Consider the following 27695-nt stretch of genomic DNA (forward strand, 5'->3'; position numbering starts at 1 on the left):
AAGGCAAAGTCATGGCTGTGCTTTTCTGTCCGTGCTGCAAGACCTGTCAGGAGAGGTTTTATGTAGACCAAAACATGTGCATATACAAGGCAAGGAATAAACTTCAAATATGATAATAACCAAGAAATTAATGTTACAGGTGAGGGGCAAAAGGAAGACATCATTCTTTCGAGTAAAACCACATCTTTAAAAATCCTCCACTAAAAGTTATCACGAATATCAAAGGCATTGCAGTGTATTCGAGAAACATCCTGGGAGAAGTCAGCCTTCTGTTTTAGAAACAAAAGTCTGGGAAGGATTCCATTTCTCTAGGGGAATTATTTACAAGACTCAAATTCATGCTGCCTGCTTGTCACTTCCATCCACTTAACTACCAGGAGCTTCAAATGCTCCACAGCTCCTGCCCACATCCCATAGGCCCCCTTCTTTGGACTTTGGAGCTCAATAAAGTTGAGTTTCTAGGGGAAATTCACTCTTGAACGTTATGGCGGTCCCATCGAGCAGTCACACTGACACCTAGTGGTCTAAAAGTTAAGTGCAAGCACTTAGCCCATTTTAATCTCTCTTTTTGTGAAAGCCCAGAGGCAATATGTCCCAGGCATGTATTTCTATAGTTGCTGAGTGAAGAGAAATGGATGTTGGAATCGTCTCTGTATCAGCCACTAGGAATAAACCAAATATGTATGTGTTTGAGAAGAGATGAAAATCCCATGAGAAATTTTAGAAGCTGAAATTACCTGATCAGAAGCTAGTAGAGGGTTTCTCTCATAGATATGGAGAGTTCAGGGCTTGTCCTGTTCTTCTACTTCTGCTAACTGGCCTCCTTACTCGAACAAGAAACAAGTAAAACCATTCAGTATATAAATTCAATGTATGATTTATTAATAATATTGCTGAGTCCGCGCCCTGGATGTTGGTCAGATCTTGCTTCCAAGAGCAGGTTAAATGACACAAAAGCTCACGTGCAACATGTAACTGATTCCCCACTCTGTCTTTCCAAGTCAGGGACAACCCCAGCAGGAATGTCTACTCTAGGGTGATAACGTATGGTGGCCCAGACAAGGTTATCATGCAAAAAGACTTTCTGGCCTTCATCCTGAACTTCGTCCATTTAGGCACTTGGATATTCATAGAAAAACAGCACAAAGCATATTGGACTTTTGTGAAGGTGGGCATATCAGTTTCCTGTGGCTCCTGCAACAAATTATCACAAACTAGATGGCTTACAACAACAGAAATGTATTCTCTCACAGTTCTGGAAGCCAGAATTCTGAAATCAAGCTGTAAACCAGGCCATGCTCCCTCCAAAGGCCCTGGGGGTGTATCTATTCCTGGCCTCTTCCAGCTTCTGGTGGGTCCAGGCATTATCTGGCTTGTGGCTATATCACTCCAATCTGTCTTTGTCTTCACATGGCCTTCTCCTCCTCCTCTTATCTTTCTCCCTTCCGTATTTTATAAGAACACTTGTTCCTGGATTCAGTGCCACCTGGATAATATAGGATGATCTCATCAGATGATCCTTAATTAGGGGTGCCTGGGTGGCTAAGTCAGTTCAACTATAATTGTTGAACTATATAGTAGTTCTATTTTTAATTTTTTGAGGAACCTCCATACTATTTTCCATAATGGCTGCACCAGTTTGCATTCCCACCAAGACTGGACAAAGGTTCCCTTTTCTCCACCTCCATGCCAGTATTTGTTATCTCTTGTTTTCTTTTTTGTAATAGACATTCTGACAGGTGTGAGCTGATATCTCATCATGCTTTTGATTTGCATTTCCCTGATGAGTGATGCTGAGCATCTTTTCATGTGTCTGTTGGCCATCTGTATATCTTCTTTGGTAAAATGTCTATTCATGTCTTCTGCACATTTTTAAAATTGGTTGGCTTGTTTGCTTGTAGGAGTTTTATGGTTTCAGGTGTTACATTCAAGTCTTTAATCCGTTTTGAGTTAATTTTCATGTATGGTGTAAGATAGTGGTCTAGTGTCATTCTTTCGCATGTGACTGTCCAATTTTCCCAGCACTATTTATGGAAAAGACTATCTTTTCCCTGTTGTATATTCTTGATTCCTTGGTCATAAATTCATTGACTATACATGCATGGGTTTATTTCTGTGCTCTCTATTCTGTTCCATTGATCTGTGTGTCTGTTTTTATGCCAATACCTACTGTTTTCATTATTATAGCTTTGTAATACAGTTTGAAGTCAGGTAGCATGATGCCTCCGGTTTTGTCCTTTCTCAAAATAGCTTTGGTTATTTTTTTTCTTATGGTTCCATACAAATTTTCGGATTGTTTGTTCTATTTCTGTGAAAAATGCCATTGGAATTTTTATAGGGATTTTATTGAATCTGTATATTGCTGTGAGTAGTATGGACACTTTAATGATAATAATTCTTCCAATTCATGAACACAGAATACCTTTCCATTTATTTGTGTTCTTCCGTCTCTTTCATTACTGTCTTTTAGTTTCTAATATAAAGAACTTTCACCTCCTTGATTAAACTTATTCCTAGATATTTTATTGCAGATGGGTTTGTTTTCTTAATTTCTCTTTCTGATAGTTCATTATTAGTGTTTATAATCACTTTGGTATCCCAACATGCCACATGCTCCCATTTGTCCTCATGGTTGGCAGGGCTGGTGATTGTCTTATGCATAAAGAAACCCTTAGATGAGCACAGCAGGATAGGATGGGTCATATACCATGAGCTGCTTGAAAAAAATCTCCCAAGGTGATTGTACCATACCCTGTGCTTCTAACTTTCCCTGTCCCGTGTCAGAGGAGACCATCCAAAACACCTTTGTTTATTTAACACATCAGTTACAAAAATAACTTTAGTCAGTGAGGTGTGCTTATACCACTCAAGTAATTTTTTATTGTTTTTATTTACATTAGAGATCTGACATTGGTCCTTTGTGACATTTTTGCCACATTTATATGTACGTCATTTAAAACGTCTTAAAAGTTTTGAAAAAATATTCTCAATCAAACAAAATTTCATCCGGACAGTAGAATGTCTTCAAAAAGCTTGATCTTGTTGAAAGATCATTTTCTCCTCCATTTCAAGTCACGTTCATTTTCCTCTTCCATTTACTAAAACTAGGGTAAAAAGAAAGAAAATATCCCACTGTGGAAAAATATCAAAACAATTGTATCATTTACAAAGAGTTTTCATTTAATTTAATAATCTTTCAGATACTACTCAACTATTTACACCATTTTTTTTGTGGTAAAATATACAGAACATAAAATTTGCCATTTTAACCATTTTTAAGTGTGTACAATTCCATGGTCATAAGTACTTTCACACTATACTATGGCCATTAACACCATCCATCTCCAGAATGTTTTCCTTTTCCCCAACTAAATTCTATGCCCATTAAACACTAATTCCCCATCACCTCCTACCCTCAGCCCCCGATCATCACTATCCTACTTACTCTCTTTATGAATTTGACTACTCTACGTACCTCAGATAAGTGGAGTCATACAATATTTTTCTTTTTATGATTAGCTTATTTCACTTAACGTAATGTCCTCAAGCCTCATCCATGTTGTAGCACTAAAGAGTTTCTTCCTTTTTCAGACTGAATAACATTCCATTGTGTGCATATAACACTCTTTCTTCATCCATTCCTCCACCGTTGACACCTGGATGGCTTCCCCCTTTTGACTTCTGTGAACAAGGCTGCTATGAACATGGGTGTGCAAATATCTGTGCAAGTCCCCATTTTCACTTATTTGAGTGGAATTGCTGGATTGAAGAATCAGCATGGTGTTTTCCACAGTGGCTTCACCATTTTATATTTTCACCAGCAATGCACAAGAGCTCAATTTCTCCACATTTCTTGCCAACATTTGTTATTTTCTGGTGGGTTTTTTTTTATATAATAGCCATCCTAATGGGTGTGAAGTAATAGCTCATGTGGTTAAATATTTTAATTAAAGGATATCTTTATTTTAAAATAATAGGTGACTTTCTCTGTCGTATTTTCATTCTTTAGGAAAACCACAGAATTTTAAAAATCATAAAAACAAGAAGGGATTTTGGTGTATTTAATTTTTTATTTCTGTTCTTTGAATGAACCATCGATGTTAACAGTATGTATGTGTGTTTATATATATATAGATAGATAGATAGTTATATAGATATATGGATATATAGATATATATAGACACACACACATTGCTTTTTATCCAGACAAAAGGAGTTATTTTATATGAATTCATTGCTATCAATCTGATTTTTGCCTTGGGCCTTCCCAAATCATAGCCTCCTTCCCTAGCTAGATCAGTTCACACCCTTCAACTTCCTTCTGCAGCCAGATGAATAACAAACACCATCCCAGGGGGACAATGGATGAACCGAATGGTGCCCCAGGCCCCTGAACTGCCAATTGGATTATTCATGTCACTGACTCTAGGGAGCAGTTGTTTGGGGAGAAAAGAGACCTAATAGGTCATCCAAGTAAACATCCCACCCTGATGTGACACTCACCGAGACCAAACATCAAAAATAAAGCCAGCGGCATTGTTCGTTTTGTCTTCTCTCACCCTTTTCAGATGGCCTGTGATGTTGCAAAGTCCAGCAGGATGTCTTGGCCTCAGGCCCCATATCCCCTGTCTTGCTTTGTCTCCTTGCTCATCTCAGATCTGCTATGGTCAAGACCATGGGTAGAACAAGTACTAACACACCACCTGCCATAATGAAAGGTTCTTGGGCAGAAGGTAAATCATTAAGGTTAGGTGGAAGACGTTTTGGGTCAGAATGAGAAATTTGTCTTCTATGTGAGCTGAGGATTCAAACTCAAACTTGTAACCATACAAGATGGAAAGAAAGTCATGATTCCTCTGATGTATTTAGGCAAACGTGGGATTTAGAGTCAGAAAACCTAGGTTTAGTTCTCTTTTCTACCATGTGCTGGAGCTTGGGTTTTCCTTCTCTGACAATAGGGATAAATCAAGCTTTGAGAGGATCAAATAAGATATTGTATGTAAAATTTTGTTTTAAAATGTGATTATTAGGTCTAATAATAGAATTAGAACAGATATAAAACTCCAAACTCTAGAAATTTTTGCTAACCATACAAGTGTACATAGTTTGGTGGGGGGGAGGAGGGGGGGAGGGGGAGGGGGGTGTTGAGGGCATTTGGACCCTGAAATGAGTAATCTTAATAAGCACAAATTTTAAACTAGACGGTGGCTATGTGCTACATCCAACAACTATTGGCACATTAGCAAGGAGTCATCAGTTCTCTCAGAAGAAAATGAAGGAATGTATGAAGGAATGGATAAGTGAAAGCCCAGAGCAGTGGAAGCCATGAAGCACCTTGGAAAGATGAGGGACCAGGGGAAAGAGGGTAGCTGGTGTTAAGAGCAAGATATACACCATGAAAAGTCTGAAATTGAGAACAGCACGATTTTAATAAGAAAGGGCGCAACCTGCTCTAACAAGTCCCGTGGTGACAAAGGTGAGAGAAGTTGCTCATCTCATGACACAGTCTTATTACTGTGACTTATGGGAGAGGAGAAGCGAGGCAAGAGGTGTGAGGTGAATGCACTGTTAAATCCTGATTACTAAATACTGAATGAATTATTTTCAAAGTTCGAAAGGAGAGACAGAGCAGGAATGCAAAGGGGGACACGAAGGGAGGGCTTCATACAGCCATGTTCTGTAGAGTGAGGTTTCAAATTTTCCCTTTCTGTTTGTGGAATCTTTCATAATCCTTCACTTCTAATGGCTAGGTTCACTCTCCTCCATTCACACTCCGGATCCTTTACTGTAACCGGTCTTGATTAGCTTGTCAACACCTTCCTCTTCTGAGCCGATTTCTTCTCACAGAACTTTCACATGCTGGGAAGGAAGTCTCTAGAAAACCCCATAGATGGCCTCATCTCCCTACCCCAGCCCACTCCGTGTAGACCATACACTTTCGGTTTCTAACTTCCTGTCAAGTGCAGAGAGAGAACTCACGGCCCGGGCTCCCGTGTCTATGTGTGTCTGTGTGTTTGTGTCTGTGCTGCAGGGAACATGGAGACTGAGAAAAAAGGAAGCAGAACATTTCTATGTTATTTTTTCCCAGGTCAAACAGCATCTTTCTCAGCCATCAAGAGTTTTTATTTTAGATCTCGTATGTTTTTAGCAAAGTAAGTTTTATTTTGCTGGTGTGTACTACGTATATATAAAAATAGAATAACCACTAGAAATAGTAAATGAAATTAAGATCTCTTTGAGATGATAGAGTTGGAGGCACAGGAAAAATGAAAGAAGTTCTGTCACATAATGGAGTGTACTTAAATATTGTCTTAAGATCCAAATAAGCCGCTAGTAAGACATCTATGAAAACACTTCAATTACCTACAAGTTTGTTAGCCAAACTGTAAATTCCTCAGAGACTATCTTCTAATTGATATATTTAGTTAACTCAGGCTGAGTGAATTATACAGTAAACAAATGTAAGTTAAATTTTCTATATAAGCTATACAAAATGGGCTAACAAAAATAAATGGTTTGGGGGCTGTTTGTCGTTCCCTACCACCAACATCTGACTTCGTATTCTCTACATCCTGTCACCATTCCATTAGCATCAAGGAGTCAACAACTTATAGCAGAACAAACTTCAGAAACATATAAGAAGTCACAGTGAAGTTCCTGATCCATTTTGCTTAAGGCATCAGAAGCCATGACAAAGTCAGAACCGTGTTGGTGCAGGAGCTATTTGGTAGGATAACCAGAAAGGTTGGAAGGCTCTACTTTGTAGAAAGATGGTGATTTTCAAGCCTGATTTTAAATACAGAAGGTACATAAAAGCCTAAAGCATCAATATACCTTGAGAGTCCAAGGTGACACAACATTTGGAAAGTGGGCCACCACTGGCTGAGCTTTACTTGCTGCTGAACTATCTTGTTTCCTCTACTCCAATTCCCTCTAGAAGAGAGAACACAGTAGGAACAAGGAAAGGATCCAGAACAGGTGCCTGAGGTAATACAAGGGGGAATAATGATGCAGAGGTTTTCTGCTAATGTACTTAGGCCAGCCTCCTGAAGCGAAATGGCCAAGTTCACCTGTGTTGAGGGGATCCAAGCAACACAGCTCCCAGAGAGACCCCACTCATGCCAGGTGCTGTCTTCTTCCTCCTTTACACCTCACAGCGGGAGGCTGGCTGCCGGGCTTGTCTGCAGCTCCTTCTTCACCTTTACAAGCCACCGACAGTCCTGTGAGGGCTCCCCCACCGCTTCCGCCATCAGCTCCTCCTACCTGTGCCCTTGCCCATTCTGCAGAGCCTGAGCTTGCCCCGAGAACTCAATTTGTGGTGAGGAGCATGTTCCCACATCCTGTTGAAGAGGGGCCTGGTGCTCCTCCAACCTCGGAGGCTCAGCCAACTGGAATCCATCACGGCCCATTCGCAATGAGGTAGAGACTCTGTGTGAGAGAGAGCTCTTAAAAACAGATTCATGAGAGGGGTTCAACACCCTTCAAGAAGCTAAGGAAATCATGTCCCCAGCTATCAAGCGTGGGCTCAATCATGGTGAAATTCAAATAAACTCAGCCCATCAGCCAGTATGTGTGATAGATATTATGGAAAGAAACGTGCCAGGCATTAGGGAGGTCTTGTTTGGGTGAGTGGTGGCGGAGGGGGGCTGTTTTCGAGGAAGAAAAATAAAAACAGTTCCCTGCTTTTACAACTCACTGGGGAAGAAGAGTAGACACAGTGTGTACTTAAGTTAGAATCCATTAGGTACCTCAATATTTAGAAAGTGTTAATGGGGATGAAAAAAACGTATTGCAGTTTCACTGTCTCTAGTGCCCAACCTGCCGTCTGTCATCTTGTGAGAAGTTGTAACAAGTACTGTATTTTCAAACCAACTTCTATTAACTCTGTCTTTACAACTAATAGCAAGTAGAGTGGTTTTATTAAGTAGTCTCTGACAATAAATAGTTTTAAGAAAGTTTGTTTTCAGATTAAAGTAATTCCCTTTTCCAAGTTCACTGAGTATAGAAGATTAAGTCTCTTTAAAAAGAAAAGAGGAGTGCCTGGGTGGCTCAGTCGGTGGCTAAGCGTCCGACTCTGGCTCAGGTCATGGTCTCGTGGTTCCTGAGTTCAAGCCCCGCATGGGGCTCTGTGCTGACAGCTCAGAGCCTGGAGCCTGTTTTGGATTCTGTGTCTCTCTCTCTGCTCCTCCCCCACTTACGCTCAGTCTCTCTCCTTCAAAAATAAATAAACACTAAAAAAAATTTCAAAAATGACACAAACACATCTTGAGGTAAAATCAGGCTTCAATTATTTTAAATTCATTAGTTCCCCATGATTCATGGCTGTTTTATCTTTTGTGTGCTTTGTAAATGAAACTTTACAAAGATGACACTTTCAAAGACATGGAACTTTGAAAACAATCTCTAGCAACAGCTTTTTTGTATTATTTAGTTTTCAAACAGGTATTTATAGATCTTAGATTATATTCTATTACAAAAATCAAAAGCAGACTTTCTGGTAAAGTGTTTTCAATAATCCAGGAGCGATAGATTAACTCAGGGCTTCTCAGCCGCAGCACTATTTGGACCGATAATTCTTTGTTGAGGGGCTGTCCTGTGCATTGTAGGATGTTCAGCAGTATCTCTGGCTTCTACTTACTGGAAGCCAAGAACACTCCCTTGGTCAGTCATCTCAGTCAAAGATTTTGGCAGACATTGCCAAAAATGCTTCTCATTGAGAACCACTGGATTCACCTAATATCCAAGATATGTTTAAAAGTATGAGTACTATAAAAATAAATCCCCAACTAAGCAAAACCCTGTTATCATCAACAGTGATAAAGTGTTTTTAATTTTTGATATGAAAATACGTAGACGAACTAGCTACAAAGGGGAACATTTTCTTAATGTGTTCAGTTTCTTGATGCCTGCCCTAAATGTCATCTCAGCCTTTGTTTAAGTATGTACTTGATCCATTACCTTCACATAAGTTGCTAAAAGCAAAGAAAGATTTTCTGGAATCTGGAGTTGTTAACTAGCAGTGCAGCGGATGTAGCAAATGCATTTTCACTCACAACCTCCTCCCTGGGGGTTGTGGCAAGCGTGGTAAGTTTATGCCAGTGAAGATACACAATTCTGAGGAAGGGAAAAATATATGGGGGCTAAAGGAAATTCATTTCTATCAAGAGCATTTCTACAGTTACATCTGTGTGATTATAGAGCAAGAGACGGGAGTTGTTTGTACTAAACATTATATAAGTAGATGGAAATGTAGGTACAGAGGGAAATCATAATGAATTGCTTCAAATGACTTTGGAAAAGAAATTTGGGTAATTTGAGATGAAATGTTTGATTTACTTAAAATATCCTGAACTCAAAAGGTCTTCCAGATTTTAAATACCTCTTCTTAGGAATAAGTAGGGCCCAATCTTTAAATCATTAAAAGTTAAAAAGGTTCTGCAAACTAATGTAAAGTGTTAATAAGGGAAACCAGACGCAACTCCCTGTACCATCTTCTCAGTGCTTTTGTAAATCTAAAACCTTTCTAAAAATAAAATAAAATAAAAATCTATTTTAAAAAATTGTGCAAATAATATGCACTGATGTGGATCAACTGTAAGGGAAGATGACAGAGATAATATTGAAAATATTTAACCACTGGAATTGTACAGGTACCAAGCAATCAGAATGGTTGCTTGTGATATATCCAGCTGGGCTCGAATGTAGCAACTATCAGTTCTGGAAAAGAGCAAACTGCAAAGCAAGGGTTTCCACTTGTGCAAAAAGTGGGGACAGGAAGAATGTGTGTGTGTGTGTGTGTGTGTGTGTGTGTGTGTGTGTGTGTGTGTGTTTATATATAATTGCATATGCACAGCTTAGAAATATACATAAGACCCTGAGAACAGTGGTTAACTCTGGTGAGGCAATGAAATCAGGATGAAAGAATGTCAAAAAAATTTTTTTATCATTTTTACCTTTCTATCCTTACCATTATGCAAGAAATCTAGCTATTATTGTTAAGATTAAGGGCAAATCTGGATGTTGAAAATCTTCTCTAATAAACTTAAAACAATGATAATGATCAAACAACTCCTAAAGCTAAGCAGTCAGAATAAGTGATTAAATAGTTGTAGAGATTGAGCTATTGATTTGCCAGATTTATTAGCAGTTCCTGTTTCTTCAAAGTGTCCATCCTATGTAAGAACTTACTACAATTTCTTTCTCTATCTTTCAACATTCAGTGAAAAGTTTCAGAGTGTGGGTAAACCAAACTCCAACACAATAACTCCATTATGTTATCCAGCAGTATGTGTGTTTCAGTCACATTGATTTAAAATTACAACATAATATAACGTATGGGGCTCCTGGGTGGCTCAGTCTGTTGAGCAATCGACTCTTGATAATGTCTCTGGTATTATCTCACCAGATAATACCAGATTATTGTGGGGATTGAGCCCCATATCAGGCTCTGAGCTGACGGTGGAGCCTGCTTGGGGTTCTCTCTCCCTCTCTCTCTGCCCCTCCCCCTTTCACACACATGCACACACATGCACTTTCTCTCTCTCTAAAAAAATAAATAAAAATAACATTAAAAAAAGAACATAATATAGCATAATGTATAAACTTGTCAAAGCACCATGTTGTTCACCAGAAACTAATGTAATATGTGTCAACTACACTCACATTTTAAAATTCAAAACAAATAAAATAAATATAATTAAATTAAATTAAAACATAACATTAACTGCAGTGCCTGGGTGGCTCAGTTGGTTAAGCGTCCAACTTCAGCTCAGGTCATGATCTTGCAGCCCGCGTCAGGCTCTGTGCTGACAACTCAGAGCCTGGAGCCTGCTTCAGATTCTGTTTCTCCCTCGCTCTCTGCTCCTTCCCCACTCGTGCTTGCTCACTCTGTCTACCTCTCTTTCTCTCTCAGAAATAAACATTAAAAAGAATTTTTTTTAAAAAACCATAATGTGAACTATTATAACTTCAGAATTTGATCACCTGGAGAAAATGATATTATATGACTAGTGAATTATAAAAAATAAGGTTGGCAAACAATCATTGGCTGTGCAGTACAGGTAATTCTTGATCTAAGAATGTTACATGCATTCATCCATTTAATCTTGATTTAAAAACAGAATCCTGTGAAAAACGGAGAGTTATTATTATCATTTTACAGATGAAGAAAACTGAGTCTCAGAGAGGTTAAGTAACTTGTTAGGTCACGTGGCCAGTAAATGACAAAATCAAGATTTGAACCCAAGTCAATAATCCTAGAGCCTGGGTTATTAACCATGATGTTGCACAGCCTCCTGGGTCTGGGCTGGCAGCTAAGAGACTTAAGTTCCAGTTCTGAATCAACCACTTCCATATTTTCTACTGTAAAACCAGGACGTGGAGTTTGACAATGGGTTTGTTTGTTTCATGGGTTTTCCCCCATGAAACCCAAGATAAGCAGTTTTGATCACTAAGTACAATATTGCTGTAATCTTTTATTTGCTCTTTCCTCTCCAGTGCAGTGAGAGAGGAGGACTAGATGATTCCTAAGGCTTCCCTTGCGGTATAAAACTAGGAGACCCTCTGATGTTATAAGCATGCTTACAGTTATTAGCTTAATCGACTTAATAGCCCCATGAAGCTGCATTGTTATTCCTATGATAGAACTGAGCAAACTAAGGCCCAGAGACCTTATGTCCCCAGCCCTAAGTTAAACAGCTGGTAAGATTCAAACCCAGGCAGTCTGGCTCCCCACTCTGTGCTATTAACCACTCTGCAATGTAGCTTCTTGTTATAAATCTAGAATAAATTATAGATCTAGAATATACATTGCAAAATATAAAATGAGTCCAGAATAAAGGAGTTCTTCCCTGGAGACCAACTTTCTTACAGATGGGGAGCACGTTTTTGTGTTAATACTTCTGTATGCATCTTGTGTTAGGGTTTGGAGTCTCTGCAGCCGTGATCTCCTTGGGAGGACACAGGGAAGGACCCATCTTCTCCCATTCTATCCCCCAGCACCCCAACTCTCCCTAGTCCTGCTGTCTTCCTGCCTAAGGCCTTCAGGGATTGTTTGAGGATTGGAAGATATCATGTGGACAAAAAGAGTAGTCAAGGTAGGCAACGTAAAAAACAAGATGTTCTCAGCAACTTGAAGATAGGGTAGTAAGTTAAAGGAGCAAATTCAAACTGGAAAATGGTGTTCTCATCTGCTTTTCTCCTCCTAGCACCTAGGTTCCCTTCCCCCATCCTGCAACCACACATGCATTGTGGTTTGGAACAAAGAAAAACTCCAGCTGAGGGCACCACTTCTTTTAAATTGCAAGTCACAGTATTCATTCAGCTCATTGCCAACCCTTATTTCCCCGAATATGCATTAGAAGCCTGAAGGTGTCAGACCCCAGCCCACGTGTTGTGGGGGTACAAGAAGGAATGAGACCATTTGTGGACTTCAGATCCCTAGATACACCTGAGTTTGCATTCCTGTGCTCACAGTTCCTGGCTGTGAGCCCTTGAATAGGCTACTTAATATTTCTTTTTTTTTTTTTTTAATTTTGTTTTTAACGTTTATTTATTTTTGAGACAGAGAGAGAGAGAGAGCACGAACAGGGGAGGGTCAGAGAAAGAGGGAGACACAGAATCTGAAACAGGCTCCAGGCTCTGAGCTGTCAGCACAGAGCCTGACGCAGGGCTCAAACCCATGGACCGCGAGATCATGACCTGAGCCGAAGTCAGACGCTTAACGGACTGAGCCACCCAGGCGCCCCAATATTTCTAATAATAGTTTCCATATATTGAGCCCATGATCTGGTTTTGTGGTACGGAGTAGGGCATCGAAAAGTGAGATGTATTTGGACATGTGGCCAGATAGGTGTTAGTGGAGAGAAATAAAACATCTTCTAGGTGAATATTAAAGCACAAAAATGGAAACTGTCACGGCCACAGGTGTATCTTCAGTGATTTTTTTTGATGCTTCAGATTTTCTTTTTTTTCTTTTTTTTTTAATTTTTTTTTTTAACGTTTATTTATTTTTGAGACAGAGCATGAACAGGGGAGGGGCAGGGAGAGAGGGAGACACAGAATCCGAAGCAGGCTCCAGGCTCTGAGCCATCGGCCCAGAGCCCGACGCGGGGCTCGAACTCACGGACCGCGAGATCGTGACCTGAGCCGAAGTCGGACGCTTAACCGACTGAGCCACCCAGGCGCCCCAGATTTTCAAATATTTCTAGAAGAACTAGAAAATGTCAAATCCTTGCTTTGGAAGGAAAGAGCAAACACACCATGAATTTTTCCAGACTACATGGGATTATATTCAGAGAAGGGTAACTATTTGTTGTCTTTACTGAGTAATATCCTAATTCTAGACAAGGACAGAAACTGTGCAGCAGGCCTTCTAAGAGGGAGTGTTAAATGTCCTTCTAGAAGAGAGGAGACTGGAGAAACAACAAGTCTGGATGTGAGACTTCCCAGCCAGTCTCTACTGCTTCCTGGTCACCTTCCCTGTGGGTTCCCAAGAGAGGACCAGTTTGGGAGGTGATCACATTCTGCCTGCTAGTCTGGTTCCAATTGAATCAGCAGCACTCCATATTTACAAATAAGTAGAAAAACTCACTGACTATTTACTTATCCAAATGAATGAGCTTTTCTGCCACATCTCAGTTCTCAAGCAGATAACACCTTAAACGTGGATGGGAACAGAAGTCCTCTTGCAAACCACAGAGATGTTAAACATGGCCGTGCTGTAGAAAGCGTGCCAGCTGGATTTATAGAGAACTTATTTTCATTTTTTCAAGTGCAGTTTCTGTTTAAGAGGCCCGACTGTAAAATATGGAAGAAGTCCCTTATTAGTCACTTCCATATTTTGTCAAGTAAAACAAAGGAGAAACACACCAAGTTTTAGAAGAAATCCAACAGGAGAGCTGGAGAAAGACGAAAGGTAGGTTGTAACTTAAACAGAAATAGACGAGTCAGTCTAAGACAAGCAAAACAAAACAAAACAAAACACTCTATGCACAGTAACAGCCCTCCCCTTCAAGAAACTCTCACAGAATATTTTGCCATAGAGGAAGATAAGTGTTACAATGTCTTCCTAACCAATCAGGGACGCTGCAAGCCTCAAACCAGGAAGCCCTTTAGAGTGTAGTATTTTAAATTGTGCAAGTGAGACTTCTGGCTCTCAGTTAGTTTTTGTTCCCTGTGCTTGTAGGACACAAAAGCAGATGTGAAGTCCCTCATGGCGAAGTTTAACACGGGGGGCAACCCCACGGAGGAGGTCTCTGTCAACAGCCGCCCCTTCAAAGTCGCGGGGCAAAGCTCACCTTCAGGAGTACAAGCTAAAAAGAACCTATTCAACAACCAAGGAAGTGCCAGCCCTCCTGCGGGACCTAGCAACGTACCTAGGTTTGGGTCCCCAAAGCCACCTTTGGCAGTGAAACCTTCATCTGAGGAGAAGCCTGACAAGGAGCCCAAGCCCCCGTTTCTAAAGCCTACGGGAGTGGGCCAAAGATTTGGACCACCGGCAAACTCAGCCACCAGAGACCCTGAGGTAAAAGTGGGATTTCCAAAACCTGTAGGCCCCAAGCCCATCAATGTGCCCAAGGAAGATTCCAAACCTGTGTTTCCCCGGCCCCATGGGAATAAGCCTTTGCTTCACAATGTAAACGAAGACCACGACCTAAAGCCACCAGGCCCCAAGCCGGGCTCTAATCCCCCAGCCCAGGAAACTGAGCAGAAGCAAGTGTTCCCCAAGTTGGCTGGGGTTAAAGGCAAGTTTGGGCCAGCCTCCCAAGACCACGACCCCAAGCCCCTCTTAACCAAGCCTGTCTTTGGCCAGAAGCCATCCCTGAGTAGCGATGACAGCCATGAAGACGAGAACGCCACCAAGAACGTGTCTCTACAGAAAGGCCTCCCGACCCCCCTTGGAGCCAAGTCCAAAATGACCCCTTTAAAACCAACAAGGCATGACGAAGAAAATAAAGACCAGGGAGGAGAGACGTCAAGTTCACCTTTCCCTGGCGTGGTTCTGAAACCTGCCGTGAACAGAGGAAGCCCAGGCCTCTCCAAAAATGCTGAGGAGAAAAAAGAAGAGAGGAAGATAGATGCTGCTAAGAACGTCTTTCTGAGCAAAATGAATCAGGAGGACCCAGCCTCTGGGGCTCCTCCTGCCAAGTTCCCTAAGACGCCTTCTAAGCTGACAGGGGCAGGGCCATGGGGCCAAAGTCAGGAGAAGGAAAAGGGAGATAAGAATTCAGCCACCCCCAGGCAGAAGCCCCTGCCTCCCCTGTTCACCCTGGGCCCACCGCCACCAAAGCCCAGCAGACCCCCAAATGTTGACCTGACGAGATTCCGCAAAGCCGCTTCTGGAAACAGTGAGTTCTTTTCTCGTTCGCTATTTAACAAGTTTTGTTCTACAGCAGAGGGTGTTTTACCTTCTGGGGAAAAAAATTATAACAAGGAATGATTCCATCACCGGGACTCCTGGCATGTGGTGACCTTTCTTTGGCATTTTTTTTTTTTTGCTTCAGTATGGGAGGTGTGAGAGGCAAAAATCCTTAGTTCTGTGAGCATGTGCCTTGGTGGGCCGCTTTTGGGGTGGGAAGGGAAATATATCCACTTGATCGATGAGTGGTTTTGCTTTCATTTACTTCCTTAGCTGGGTTTCATTTCTGTTGGATGAGGCTAAGGTGTGTTCCCCTTACTACCACAAAAGAGTTAGACAAAAAGATGAGCAAACTTTTCGGTTGATGGTTTTCAGACTGGGTCAATTCTGATGCCCAGGAACATTTGGCAATGTCTTGAGGCAGTTGTGATTGTCACTACCGGAGGTTGCTACTGGCAGGTAGCAGATAGAGGCCGGAGTGGCTGCGAAACATCTCGGACCACGTAGGGCAGCCTGCCTCAGCAAAATAGCCAGCCCAGTGTCAATAGTACAGAGCTTGAGAAAACCGCTTCCAAGTGATCTTAAATGTCCAAAATGTCATCATGCGTTTCCTAAACCCAATATTCAAATAAGAGAGGAAACAGGGCTCAGGAAATGCCACTGGCTGTTTTGTAGTTCAGCTGTTTTCTACTTCTCGACATAAATCTTTCTGAACTTTGCTGATTCCTAAAGTAGTACCTAACTAGGATAAGCCAAAGGGACACCTTAGTCTCCTTTGGGGTAAATAGCTTAATTTTCTTCCGGAGATGTTACAATCCTATGGCACATGCTAAAACTTGATGCTGAATGGCCTGACTTCCCACGTCATTGTAACCCTGCAGAGTGACAATGGAAGCTCACTTATACCTGAAATGATTAATATTTTAGGCCAATAATGTGCAACTATTGTTTATTATTGGGGAAGGTGGAGAAAGGATGCTTGTGGAATAGTGACCACACCACTATCAGACATATTTTCTTCCTTACAAAAATATGGCCTAATTAAAGCAGTTCTAAGTATAAGTATGTTTTTCTTTTTCAGTTCTGCAGAAGCATCTTGCAGTCTATCATCTTCCTCAGATCAATATCTTGCTGTTGATCAACAGATTAGTGATCAAATCCCCCATTAATCTATCCTGTAGAAAGCACATTTGAAATGACGCCATGATTATCCATCTTCTAGAAGGATTCAGCCTTGTCACATTTGTGTCCTCCTCATCTGTCACCTTCTCATTTTAATACTGGTCCATAACTCAGAAACATTATTTTTGTGACAATTTCTAAAAGATTCCCTCTGACTTCCCTTAGTTCTTCTGTGCCTCAGATAAAATTAAAAAAAAAAAATTAGCTATCATAACCTCCGTCTAACCTCTAACATCAAACCAGGGAGACTTAGTGATGTTAAGTAGAAATCCTTGGGCGTTTTATTCCATGTTCTCCATCTTTATTTCCACTCAACTCCCAGGTTTGGGTGGTGGTAACCAGTTGTCTGGTGTCATGCTGTTGAAATGCTAATGGAGTCCACTGCTCTACAGTCCCGGCAAGGGACTGTCACTATTGGTCAGTATTGAGCTGACCACCAGTGCGATAAAGTTCCAAGGGACCGAGGCCAAATTGCCCAGTAGGCAGAGTGGGTCCTTGCCTTCTTTTCTCCCTTTCCCCCACGCTGAGCTGCCTCCCTACTGCTCAAGTGCCCACGACACAATTTAGACTCTAACTCCTCCTATAATGTATCCCACCTCTAACTCAGATCCCTTGGAATATATTATCCTCCAAAAGTGAGGCAGTTCCCTCCTCGTCCACCTTTTTCACAAATCAAAACTCAGTCCTTCTTGATTTGAACTGACCTCAGGTTAGTGTCAGGATAAAGCAAGCAGATTCCTAACTGTAAATTGTGGGTAACACCCCTTTAAAGCATTCACATTTTTTTTTAATGTTTAAATTTTTTAACTGATTTTTTTTAAATAGAAATTACATCTGGCTGAAAAAAAAAAACAAGTATAAAATGATATACAGTCCTTGTCTGTCATTTTCTGGGTCTTCTCAGCCTCTGCCCCACAGAAACCACTTTTCTTAATTTCTATGTCCATCCAGTTTCCTTATGTCTATGTACGTAAATGTAAACATAGATATTAATCCCCTTGGCTTTATACTCAAGAAGTAGGACATTATATGCAATGCTTTGATCCTTGCTTTTTAAAAAAAATAATTAAAAAATCTTGTATATCTTTTCATATTTTAATAAGAGGTAACTGAATATTCTTTAGAGTTGCATAATCTTCTGGTAAATGAATGACTTACCTAATCGATTGAAGAACTTGTACTGTTTCCAAACCTTTTCTCTTCAAAACAATGCTGCAAAAAATAAGCTTGTATAGGTGACTTATATGTTATTTTCTGAACACTGAGAATTTCCTAACAGGCAGGTCTGCTGACTCCTGATCCTACCACTGCTATTTTTCCCAAACTACACGAAGGAATTTAGCATTCCACTTAAGAAGGTTAAAAATATACCAGATTTAGAAACTATATAGTGTTCGAATTAACCGATGCTTCATCTAATTACTCTGCAGGTTTTCAAAGCTCTAAAACTATTTTTTCTTAGCCTTCTACCTGATTCCTTCCTTTCCAGGTTCATATCCAACCCCTTAAACCTCTTCCCCAGACCTACTCTCCATCTTTTATCATCTTTGTCCAGTATATTGCCCATCAAAAATATGTATTATTTATTGAGGACTTGTTACATACCAGATACACACTACCCTGTTCGCTCCTCCCAAGAACCCAATGAAATAAGAATTCTATGAGGAAACTAAAGTTCAGAGACGTTGGGTAATTTGCCCAAGGCTGTACCATGACTAAGCAGGGGCAGAGCTGATCCTTGGGTGTCTCTGATTCCAGGGCTAGGGTCCCCCTCAGCACACTCCCTGCTAGGCTCCTTCTCTTGAAACATAGGATATCTTGAGATAATAATTGGGGCATAAGGGATATTCAAAGAATTCTCATTCTTCTCTCTCTCTCTCTCTCTCTCTCTCTCTCTCTCTCTTCTTTGGCTGAAACTTTTTTTTTTTTAACTACAAATACCACCATAAGCTACATGAAGACAGACACCAGTCTGCTTAACATTATTTATTTGGAGCATAGAAATAATACCTTCTTATTCATTGCTCTGTTCATTGTTCATTGGTGGGTCTGTCATCCCACCAAAGTCTATTTAATCAGATTTTAGTATTAATATTATCTATAGCTTAGCAATTACTTTAACGAATTAGATAACCCCTGTCAATAGGCTTGCATTCCATTGAATAGAGGTTCCATGTGAAATGAATATTACACATGGGGTCTATATTATAGATCTATTTGACTGACTTACTAGTAAACCATAAGCTCGAATATAACATACTGTTTTTCTGAACATGAAGCTAATAACTTTTTTCCCCCAGAACCATTTGGGATTACAAAAGCCTGAACTTTCAAAAGATAAAAAAATCCAAAATATCAAAATGTTTTCTAAACTAACCTTGTCTCTGGTTCCTTTTGTTTCCTGGGCCAGTGGTGAGAAGAGTTCATCCTAAGCATCAGTGTGTGCCCAACCAGCAAAGTTTTGGTTGTTAAGATCCCCTGGCTTGACTGTTGGTTTGCATGTGGGAGTTAGTAATAAATCTGCTTGGAAATATTCCATCCAACCCTTTTTCTGGTCTTGTTCTTAATACTGGAGAGAAACTAAGCTCATCTTTCTATATGTTAGCTTTAAGAATGATCAGTTAAGCATCCTGACAATTGAAGAGGTAAGGCCAGGGTCCCAGTGGGTGTTAGCAAAGGGCTAATGGTGTGACTGACCCTCCATACCTGCTTATGCATCGCTTCAACTAATCCAACCAGCAGTAGTTTGGAACCTAAAGGTGCCCGGGCTATTTTCAGCAGCAAGGATAGGAGGAGGCACGATTCTCCTTCATATACCCTAAACTATCTCTCTCTAAAATTGGATATTTATACATCACGTTATATCAATGTGTGCTGTTCCGAACCATTACAAGGGAAAGGGATTCTATGCTCAAACACATTTTAAAAATTGGGGGGGTGGTAAGTAGACTTTTTTACAGCAGAGTTTCTACAGGCATTTGATATAATACTGTACACTTGGAATCTAAGAACAAGGAACCTAAAAAACAGATCCCAGGCACGTTTTCTTTTTTTTTTTCTTTTTTAATTTAATTTAATTTTTTAAATTTACATCCAAGTTAGTTAGCATATAGTGCAACAATGATTTCAGGAGTAGATTCCTTAATGTCCCTTACCCATTTAGCCCATCCCCCCGCACAACCCCTCTAGTAACCCTCTGTTTGTTCTACATATTTAAGTCTCTTCTGTTTTGTCCCTCTCCCTGTTTTTATGTTATTTTTGCTTCCCTTCCCTTATGTTCATCTGTTAAGTGTCTTAAAGTCCTCATATGAATGAAGTCATATGATATTTGTCTTTCTCTAATTTCACTTAGCATAATACCCTCTAGTTCCACCCACGTAGTTGCAAATGGCAAGATTTCATTCTTTCTGACTGCCGAGTAACACTCCATTGTATATGTATACCACATCTTCTTTATCCATTCATCCATCGATGGACATTTGGGCTCTCTCCATACTTTGGCTGTGGTTGATAGTGCTGCTATAAACATGGGGGTGCATGTGTCCCTTCAAAACAGCACACCTGTATCCCTTGGATAATACCTAGTAGTGTAATTGCTGGGTCTTAGGGTAGTTCTAATTTTAGTTTTTTGAGGAACCTCCAGACTGTTTTCCAGAGTGGCTGCACCAGTTTGCATTCCCACCAGCAGTGCAAAAACAGATCCTCTTTCTCTGCATCCTTGCCAACATCTGTTGTTGCCTGAATTGTTAATGTTAGCCATTCTGACAGGTGTGAGGTGGTATCTCATTGTGGTTTGATTTTTATTTCCCTGATGATGAGTGATGTTGAGCATTTTTTCATGTGTTGGTTGGCCATCTGGATGTTTTCTTTGGAGAAGTGTCTATTCATATCTTTTGCCCATTTCTTCACTGGATTTTTTTTTTTTTTGGAGGTGTTGAGTTTGATAAGTTCTTTTTAGATTTGGATACTAACCCTTTATCTTATATGTCGTTTGCAAATATCTTCTCCCATTCTGTCAGTTGCCTTTTAGTTTTGCTGATGGTTTCCTCCACTGTGCAGAAGCTTTTTATTTTGATGAGGTCCCAATAGTTCATTTTTGGTTTTGTTTCCCTTGCCTCTGGAGCCATGTTGAGTAAGAAGTTGCTGTGGCCAAGGTCAAAGAGGTTTTTGCCTGCTTTCTCCTCAAGGATTTTGATGGCTTCCTGTCTTACATTGTCTTTCATCCATTTTGAGTTTATTTTTGTGTTTGGTGTAAGAAAGTGGTCCAGTTTTGCTTTTCTGCATGTTACTGCCCAGTTTTCCCAACACCACTTGCTGAAAAGACTGTATTTCATTGCATATTCTTTCCTGTTTTGTCAAAGATGAGTTGGCCATATGTTTGTGGGTCCATTTCTGGGTTCTGTATTCTGTTCCATTGATCTGAGTGTCTGGTTTTGCGCCAGTACCCAGGCACAGTTTCTGAAACATCTCACAGATTGGGCCAGTTCAGAACACTGAAAAGTTAAAGGCAAAGCTCTATGGTACACAGACTGAAAGTGAAGCATGGGTTAGCTTCAGGTGGCCACGTTGTTCTGCTAGATCACTGTCCACGTGTCTGATGTGCATTTTGTGGCTGTTGTCACTCTTACTTTCGGCTCCATCCTGAGCCCACTCTACTTCATTTGCCTTGCTTGGTCTTTGGGAAAGCAGTTTGCCATAAGACCTCTGGATCTTCTGTTCCAGGTTGAAACTTCTGGGGAACCATTGACTGTTAATTGGGCAGCTTACCTGGGTTTAACTCTAAAACAGAAATTCCTGGGGTGCCGGGGTGGCTCAGTCAGTTAAGCATCCAACTCTTGATCTCTGCTCAGGTCATGATCTTACCGTTTGTGGGATTGAGCCCTATGTCAGGCTCTGTGCTGACCGTGTGAAACCTGTTTAGGATTCTCTCTCTCTCTCTCTCTCTCTCTCTCTCTCTCTCTCTCTCTCCCCTCTGCCACTTGCACTCTCTCCCTCAAAATAAATAAATAAATATTTCAAAAAGATAAATAAAATAAAGCAGAAATGCCTCTGAAAGAGCATTCCCTTTCTTAACCACAAAAGCCCACAAGCCACTGTTCAAAACTTAAGAGCTTCCCATTCTTCATCTTTCTCTCTAAGTTCTCAACTTCTGCTCTTCTAAGATAAACCAGCTCTTCAGTCTAAACCCTGTTCTCACAAACAACCTGCCTTATCCCAACAGTAACCTTTGGGCATTTTTTAATCTAATGTTTTCATCATTTTTATAACCAATCTATATGGTCTTTATTTTTACATTCTGGCATTTAAATTTACTGTGGAGAAGTCTGGGACCACCCTGAATTTCCCCCCCTTTGAACGTGATTATCTTTTCTATCTGGATTCCCAAAGAAATCTCTGTCTTTAAGGTTTAAAAACCTAGCCAAAGTATGTTAGTGTCAGTCACTCCATCATCAGTATTTTCTGAGAGATGTTCCTCTTTGCTTTGGGGGATTTTCTGTTCCATATGAATAGAGGTCACACCAATTTCTTTAGATCTGGCTGATGGGTGACAAATGCATGTGTTCTAATCCAGTATGATCAATTCACCAGCTCTGAGTGTTGCTTCTAATCCACTCTTCTGTGGAGCAAAAGATAGCTGTGCTGATCTTGAGGGCTGGATGCTGTTCCATTTTCTGAGATTTCATTTTGTTTCCTATACCAGGGCAAGGCCAATCATGGTGGCTCGTCCCCCTTCTGCCTCTGATATGATTCTGTCATGGTATTTAGGGCTTTCACGCTATAGGTTTCTCCTTGACCTTCCCCAGAGTGTTCACTCACCCCTGAGCCCACTTCTCCAACCTGGAGTGTACTAAGGAGAACTCACAGGTTTTCTAAAATCAGTGCCTTCTGGAGGCACCTGGGTGGTTCAGTCCAGTAAGCATCTGACTCTTGATTTTGGCACAGGTCATGATCTCACAGTTCTTGAGTTCAAGCCCCATGTTGGGCTCTGGGCTGACAGTGAGGAAACTTCTTAGGATTCTCTCTCTCTCCCTCTCTTTCTGCTCCTTCCTGGCATGTTCTCTCTCTCTCTCTCTCTCTCTCTCTCTCTCTCTCTCAATAAACAAACTTTAAAAATTTTAAATTAATCAAGTCAAATCACTGTTTTCCCCTAGTATTGCTCCTCATTCTAGGGAACAGGTGGAAAGCTTTATTTGCCTCCTATGGCACCTTCTGTTTCTTCCCCTAGGCCAACAGTTGTTGATGTTTATCCAACTATGTTATTTTTATGGGTGATGGCCACTAAAGTGAGTTTGGGATATTATTTATCTTGCCCCATTTTAGTTTTACTATTTTATTTTGGAATTGGAAGAGGGAGATTCTGCAAGTCTCCCTCGTTACTTAATATTAAATAAGTATTTCAGTTATGATCTAGGTATCAGCAACACTTCCAAAGGAACCATCAATGCACTCCTTCACAAGGCAGAAAGGAGACTGATGTGAAGTGCATGGTCACTGCTTGTTTTGTATCCTCTGGACTATGCTGGCTGGCCAAAGACACTCTGATGACCACTCCAGGAATCTATCCTGAAGAGTTTTTCAGGTCACAATCAAGGTGAAGGGCAAGGGAGAGTTCCAGCTACCTGATGGGAGTTTACCTCTGGAGTGTGGGTAGTGTCTGACCTCTAAAAACCTGAAAACTCCCTGAGAGTAGTTATATTTTAAGCTTTTAACAGCCAATTACTTTATACTGAGACTAGTAGAAGAATGGAGTACTGGAGAGGAAAATGAGCCGGAAGAAGGAGAGGACACTGGGGCTGACCTCTGAGGAAGGCAGTTTCCTCTCTTCAGGGTCTAAGTCATTTTTGTCATAGAAAAGCCCCCTCCACATATTTTGCTTCCTGGTTCCTTGCTCCATGCTTTCTTTGGCTTTAAATTTCTTCCTTAACTGTTCAGGTGCCAGCTCGTCTTTTAATATTAGTTTTAGCACAACAGTGGTCCATACTTGTCATCTAATCTGCAGGGGAAATTTTCTTTATAGTGATAGTCAACCATATCTGTATGAGGGACTATGGCTTTTCTTAGTTAGGGAAGAGAAATTTCTGTAAAACCCAGTTTGGAGCAACATGCCATGATTTATCCTATTGTAATAACTTTCTGTGATCAAGCAGCAAGTTGGTATATTTTTAAGCTGCTTACAAAATAAAATACGGAAATACTGCCTAATCTAGTGGCATTATGTCAACATAGGATCTGTGCTAGATCAAAGAAGATACAGCAACTTACAACATAAATATTTTCTTTTATAGTGACTGACTTACCCATAAATAAAGTATAAAATGCATATGAGATGTTTAGTATATATCAAATTTGATTAAAATTACTTAAGTCTTAAAATAGTCATGTAACCCATAGAGGGAAAAGCATTAAAATGAAATGCCAAATACTTAAGAAAGGAAAATTAGAAAGTCAAATCTAAAAATCAAATACAAATACATATTGGGTCTAATAATCAAATACACACTCTTCCTGATTTACTTTCAATTGTGTTTGCACACATTAAAATATTTTAAAAACTAAAAAAGAAATTTAAAGACTAGATAGAAAGATTGGGTAAATGTTATAATTCAGTCTGCTCACTGGGCAGGAGATACCTTGCTTCATATAATCTGCTAAAACTATTTCCAAGCCAGTACCCTTTTTTTAAAGGATTGGATTTCCACCATATGCATTTGCCACTAAAGGCTCCTTCTTGGCCGTGACAAAAATTATTTCTGAATATTATGGGTTCATATGCTAATGACACCTCTTTGTGCATATGTTTTTTATTTTCAAACCAAAGTGAAATTAACTTACATGACACATGAATAACTCCAATTATTGAAAGAACAAATTATGCCTCAGGAGGAGAAATCCAGCTGCTTGTTTTTACAAATATATCTGGAAATGTCCGTTTCTTTTAGAAGAAACACCATCATGATAGTTATGGCAAGGCTCTAAAGCCCCGAGAACCACCTAGAGCACTAGATTGTTTGTTTTTCCAGCATCTGAGAAACAGGGAAGAAAGATTCTAGAAGTCGGAGACTTTAACTGCCATATTCACCACTAGCAAACACACACACACACAAAAACATGTTTCTCTTCCGTTTAAATTGCCACTAAAGAAAAACGATTGTACTTTATTCTGTCTGGCATAGCAAAGGTAGAAAAAACACGTACAACAGCAAATAGCAATAGATACTATCAGGAAAAAGTAACTGAAGGTGAGACATCTGGCTGTAGAAAAAAATCTGAACAGAAAACCATACGAGGTTTTTCTTTCCCCAAAGTAAGAACGGGTGTTGTAGAAGCACTATCTGTATTTATTATAGCAGTCGGCTTCTCTCTGCAGCTGCACGTCTGCACACAACGGCTTCTTCAGCCAGCGGCACGCTCCTGGCAACCGAGAGTGTGTTTTTCCAGGGCTGGCAGTGGATCTGTTGAGGCACAGGAAAAGGTTCTTGCCACATAACACCACTATTCTCTTGATCTGCCTGTAATTCTCAGAACCATCACGTAGTGCATCTGGCGTTCAAGAGCATCGTGTGTAGTGATACCACGAGTACAACCAGGCGGCTGAAAATCTTTCCAAAGTAAGCGCAAGGCGGATAAATACCACAGGTATCCAGATTGTGTTCAAGTGTTCGTTCCCCCTATTCGGGAATAACAGTTGCTCAACTCCATTAAGGGGAGAAAGGATCCTGGATGAGTACTAAAAGTGCCCCCTGATAGTGGTTTGTTTTTAACTCGTACAGTATTTTCTATTTTTGTTCCAAATTGTCACCTTAAAGAAGCTGATGTACTCACATCCTCTCAGTTACTGAGGATCTGGACTGCAGCTTCTTCAGGACCCCCTTCTCCCTGTTTCCAGAACTTCAGCTTCACACACACACACACACACACACACCCACGCACACATGCATGCATGCACATGACTTTCTCCTCAGCCGCTTCTTCAAAAGCAGTCTCATGTGGCAGGAGGATAAGTCAAGTTTACAAAATACATTTGTCATTCATGTTACTCTAAAATAAAGAAGATTTTCTAGACCTGATAGAGCAGTTTAACAGGCAGGAAACCTCACTATATTGTAGAAAGAAGCCGTCTTTGATTTCTCTGAAGCCTTGAGTCCTTAGTCCTCACGGGGAGAAATTAATCATGTCTGGCTGAGTGGCATGAAAGCAGATGAGGTTTGTAGATCTTCTGCCAGATCTCTATCTGCCGGTTGGGAACTCTTGCTTTCTTCGCTAACTCTGAGTGATTATCTAAATGGACCTACTGGTTGGGTGGACTGTTACAAGGTGAGGCAGTGTGTTAGCTCAAACTGCTAGTTACAAAAATACTCGTGGCTTAGAAGCAACAGAAATTTCTGTCTCACAGTTCTGGAGGTTGGGAAATCCAAGATCAAGGTGTTGGCAGATTTGGTGAGAACCCACTTCCTGCTTGTCTTCTCACAGTGTGGGTATGGCAGAGGGATGAGGGAGCTCTCTGGCGTCTCTTCTGTAAGGGCATTAATCCCATTCATGGGGGCTCCAGCCTCAGGACCCCATCACCTCCTAAAGGCCACCCTCCTAGCACAATCACATTAGGGATTAAATTTCAACACCTGAATTTGAGGGACGCATTCAGTGTATAGAAGATGGCCTGTGACATTCAACCTAGCAAATGGTACTCCGCCACAATGCACCCAACTGCCTCCCTCCTATTCTCTTGCTTTCTTCTGCATTCTTGTCTTCTAAGCTCTGATTATGTTTTCAATCGTATTCTTTTCCATTCCTCCGTACCATCACTGCAAATCTCCTTTCTTTTGGGTCAATGAAACCTATTAGTAGAACCTACAGAAAATGCTGAGCTTTATGGAGGCATGACAACCAAAGAGGCTGCTGAGTTCTGAACTACTAAGAAACCATGGTTAATTACATGGGCCAACATGATTTTGAAATGGAAAACCTAAGGCAGAAAATAGAAAAGCTGCTGGTGTGCTCCTTAAAGTCTGGATAAAGTCGGGCACCTGGGTGGCTCAGTGGGATAAGCATCCAACTTCAGCTCAGGTCATGATCTCATGAGCCCCACATTGAGCCCCACGTTGGGCTCTGTGCTGACAGCAGAGAGCCCACTTTGGATCCTCTGCCCCCCTCTCTCTCTGCCCCTGCCCTGCTCTCTCTCTCTCGCTCTCTCTCTCAAAAATAAGTAAAAACATTTTTTTTAATCTAGATAAAGTTAATTTCAAATGCCAGCCCGTGTTTCGTGGAAAAATTGAATCCGATCAATGAAGGACAAAGCCACTTGAATTTTCAAGGTCACTTCAGGTTTCTGGCTCTTGCCTCTTCTAACTTGTCACAGTTTAGGAACCGCCTCTCTGGCCCTGCGCTGTACTGCAGTCACCCAGACGAGACTTGTAGCCTTTCCTCAGTTTTCACCACAAACCACTCACCGAAGACGTTTTTGTGCGTGACAGACTTCAGTGAAGGTGTCAGACACTGGAGTCATTTACATTGCATCAAAGCCAGAAATTTAAAACAGAATATTGGCAGCTAGGGATTTTATACCTCAGGTTCCCCTCACATCCTCTGCTGTTCACCTTCTCCTTTCCTTCCTTATTTCTTTGACCTTTCTTTCCTAAGGGCAAAGAAGAATCAGAACATTCTTTCTTCTTTTTTTTTTTTTTAAGTTAATTTACTTATTTGAAAGAGACAGATGCGGGGGCACAGAGAGAGAGGGAGAGAGAGAATCTGATGCAGGGCTCAAACTCACAAACCATGAGACCATGACCTGGGCTGAAATCAAAAGTCGGACGCTTAAACGATTGAGCCACCCAGGTGCCCAGAGAACATTCTGTTTTCTTTTTCAGGATAGTTTGGCTGTCTGCGATCGAAACCCTTACACTAAACTATTACCTTCCTTTGTATATCAACAGAAGTTCTTTATTCAAAAGTCTCCATGCCATTTCCTTTGAAAGTGGAAGACATTGGTGGGACGGATGGCCAGTGGGGAGGAAGTGGTTTTATTTTGTATTGCTATTAATGGCCATTATATTACCAGAAACAAGCTGCTAATAAATAGAATACACCCAGGGGAGTTAGGGTGATGCTACTAGAAGTGTGAGAACGAAATCGTTCCAATTGTTGTGATTGTTTGATC

General features: G+C 40.8%; 1 protein-coding gene across 4 annotated transcripts in view; it reads left to right on the forward strand.

Annotated features, from left to right (window-relative positions):
* Nucleotides 1–27695, forward strand: part of FYB1 (FYN binding protein 1) — a 162093-nt gene that overhangs the window by 47452 nt on the left and 86946 nt on the right. For all 4 annotated transcript variants that reach the window (XM_042951553.1, XM_042951544.1, XM_042951564.1 and 1 more), the window contains exon 2: nucleotides 14186–15347. In XM_042951553.1, coding sequence (XP_042807487.1) covers nucleotides 14213–15347 — 1135 coding nt within the window. In that variant the 5' untranslated portion in view covers nucleotides 14186–14212. The remainder of the gene's footprint in view (nucleotides 1–14185; nucleotides 15348–27695) is intronic.

Source organism: Panthera leo, chromosome A1, assembly GCF_018350215.1.
Source record: "Panthera leo isolate Ple1 chromosome A1, P.leo_Ple1_pat1.1, whole genome shotgun sequence".
NCBI lineage: Eukaryota > Metazoa > Chordata > Mammalia > Carnivora > Felidae > Panthera > Panthera leo.